Source organism: Protobothrops mucrosquamatus, unplaced genomic scaffold (genome assembly GCF_001527695.2).
Source record: "Protobothrops mucrosquamatus isolate PMUCROS unplaced genomic scaffold, P.Mucros_1.0 scaffold2308, whole genome shotgun sequence".
Classification (NCBI taxonomy): Eukaryota; Metazoa; Chordata; class Lepidosauria; order Squamata; family Viperidae; genus Protobothrops; species Protobothrops mucrosquamatus.
Window position 1 is genome coordinate 53,696 of NW_015388394.1, and position 2,078 is coordinate 55,773.

General features: G+C 53.0%; 1 protein-coding gene across 1 annotated transcript in view; it reads left to right on the plus strand.

The window, feature by feature from the left end:
• Window positions 1–2,078, plus strand: part of ACADVL (acyl-CoA dehydrogenase very long chain) — a 22,337-nt gene that overhangs the window by 15,154 nt on the left and 5,105 nt on the right. Inside the window, exon 14 of the mRNA XM_015824653.1 lies at window positions 135–281. Within this exon, the coding sequence (XP_015680139.1) occupies window positions 135–281 (147 nt within the window). The remainder of the gene's footprint in view (window positions 1–134; window positions 282–2,078) is intronic.

Here is a 2,078-nt window from a genome sequence, read left to right on the forward strand (position 1 = left end):
GGGGGGGGTGTTCTTACCCGTTGCCAATGCAACGATCCAGAAGGGGTGGCAAGTAAAGACGATCCGGGTTTGATCGCGTTGGCGTTCTCGGGCGCCAGGAAAACTCCACGCTGTCTGATTTCCCTCCGATCCAGAACGCGGGGAACCAGCTTCGCGGTTTGCAACAAGCCGTCAAGAACCCCTTTGGGAATGCTGGCTTGCTGGTCAGCGAGGCGGGCAAGCGAGTACGCAGGTATGGCGGATCTGTGGGCGGTTTCCGCTTCCCAAAGCGGGGTGAACGGGTGGTGGATGAGACAATTTTGAACGCAGAGGGTGTGGGAGGAAATTTGCCAGAGGTGGCGTCACCAAAGGGGGATAATTCATGTCTACCACTAAGCCAGCATGTTCAAACAAGCCATTGTGGCTTCTCGAGCACACTAAAAAGGTCACAGAAGGTGGAGTTGTGGAGTTGTGAGCAACCAGGAATCTCACATGCACGCAGGCACAGTGTCCTAGAACAGGGTCTTCAAACTTGGCCCTTTTATGACTGGTGGACTTCAACTCCCAGAATTCCTCAGCCAGCATGGGGGAACTATGGCCCCCTTGATGACTCGTGGACTTCAACTCCCAGAATTCCTCAGCCAGCATGAGGGAAACTTTGATCCCTTCATGACTCGTGGACTTCAACTCCCGGAATTCCTCAGCCAGCATGGGGGAACTATGGCTCCCTTTAGGACTCGTGGACTTCAACTCCCAGAATTCCTCAGCCAGCATGGGGGAACTATGGCCCTTTGATGACTCGTGGACTTCAACTCCCAGAATTCCTCTGCCAGCATGGGGGAACTATGGCTCCCTTGATGACTCGTGGACTTCAGCTCCCAGAATCCCTCAGCCAGCGTGAGGGAACTATGGCCGCTTCATGACTTGTGGACTTCAACTCCCAGAATCCCTCAGCCAGCGTGAGGGAACTATGGCCGCTTCATGACTCGTGGACTTCAACTCCCAGAATCCCTCAGCCAGCACAGGGGAACTATAGCCCCTTCATGACTTGTGGACTTCAGCTCCCAGAATCCCTCAGCCAGCGTGAGGGAACTATGGCCGCTTCATGACTTGTGGACTTCAACTCCCAGAATCCCTCAGCCAGCGTGAGGGAACTATGGCCGCTTCATGACTTGTGGACTTCAACTCCCAGAATTCCTGAGCCAGCCTGGCTCAGCTTGGAAACCTCTCCCTTTCCCCTCAGCATGGCTGGCTCAGGAATTCTGGGAGTTGAAGTCCACCAGTCATAAAAGGGCCAAGGTTGCCCACCCCTTGTGACTTAAAGGTAGCAACTGCCTCCGTCCTTGAAGGTGAACTGCTCCTGCAGTTGGAGGCTCTCTATGAACAAGTAGTCCTTGAGTGGACCCAAAATGGCGGTTGCTAAGTGAGACATGACGTTAAGCGAATTTTGATCCATTTTTACGATCCTCCTTGCCACACTTGTTAAGCGATCGTTAAATTAGTCACACGGTCGTTAAGCGAATCTGGCTTCCCTCCCCCCATTGAGTTTGCTGGTCAGAAGGTCGCAAAAGGGGATCGCCTGACACACACACACACACCCGGGACGCTGCGTCCGTCGTAAATACGAGTCGGTTGCCAGGCATCTGAATTTTGCTCCCGTGGCTGCAGGGAGGCTGCAGCGGCCGTAAGTGTGAAAAAGGGGTTTTAAGTCCCTTTTTTTCCAGTGCCATTGGCACTTCGAACGGCCACTAAGCGAATCGTCGTAAGTCGAGGACTGCTTGTTGCTTGTCGCTCACGAATCCGGGCTTTTTCCCAGCAAGTTTGTCTCCTTTTTTTATTTATTTGTTTATTTTTAAAGCTACCGGGAAGATCGGCTCCGGCTTCAGGGCAGTGAGTCCTCCTCTCCCTTCTTTTCTCCGTTGTCGCCCCACAAAATGTTTTGAGCTGTTTCGTTTTTGTTTTTTCTTCACACACACACACACCCCATCTGTCCGTCATTTTCGCCATCAATTCCCCAGCTCTCCCCATCAAAAGACGCAAAGCAGTCGCTGCTTCGTTTTACGAAGGGAGGGAATTCCCTGAGGGTCATCTGGGGGGGG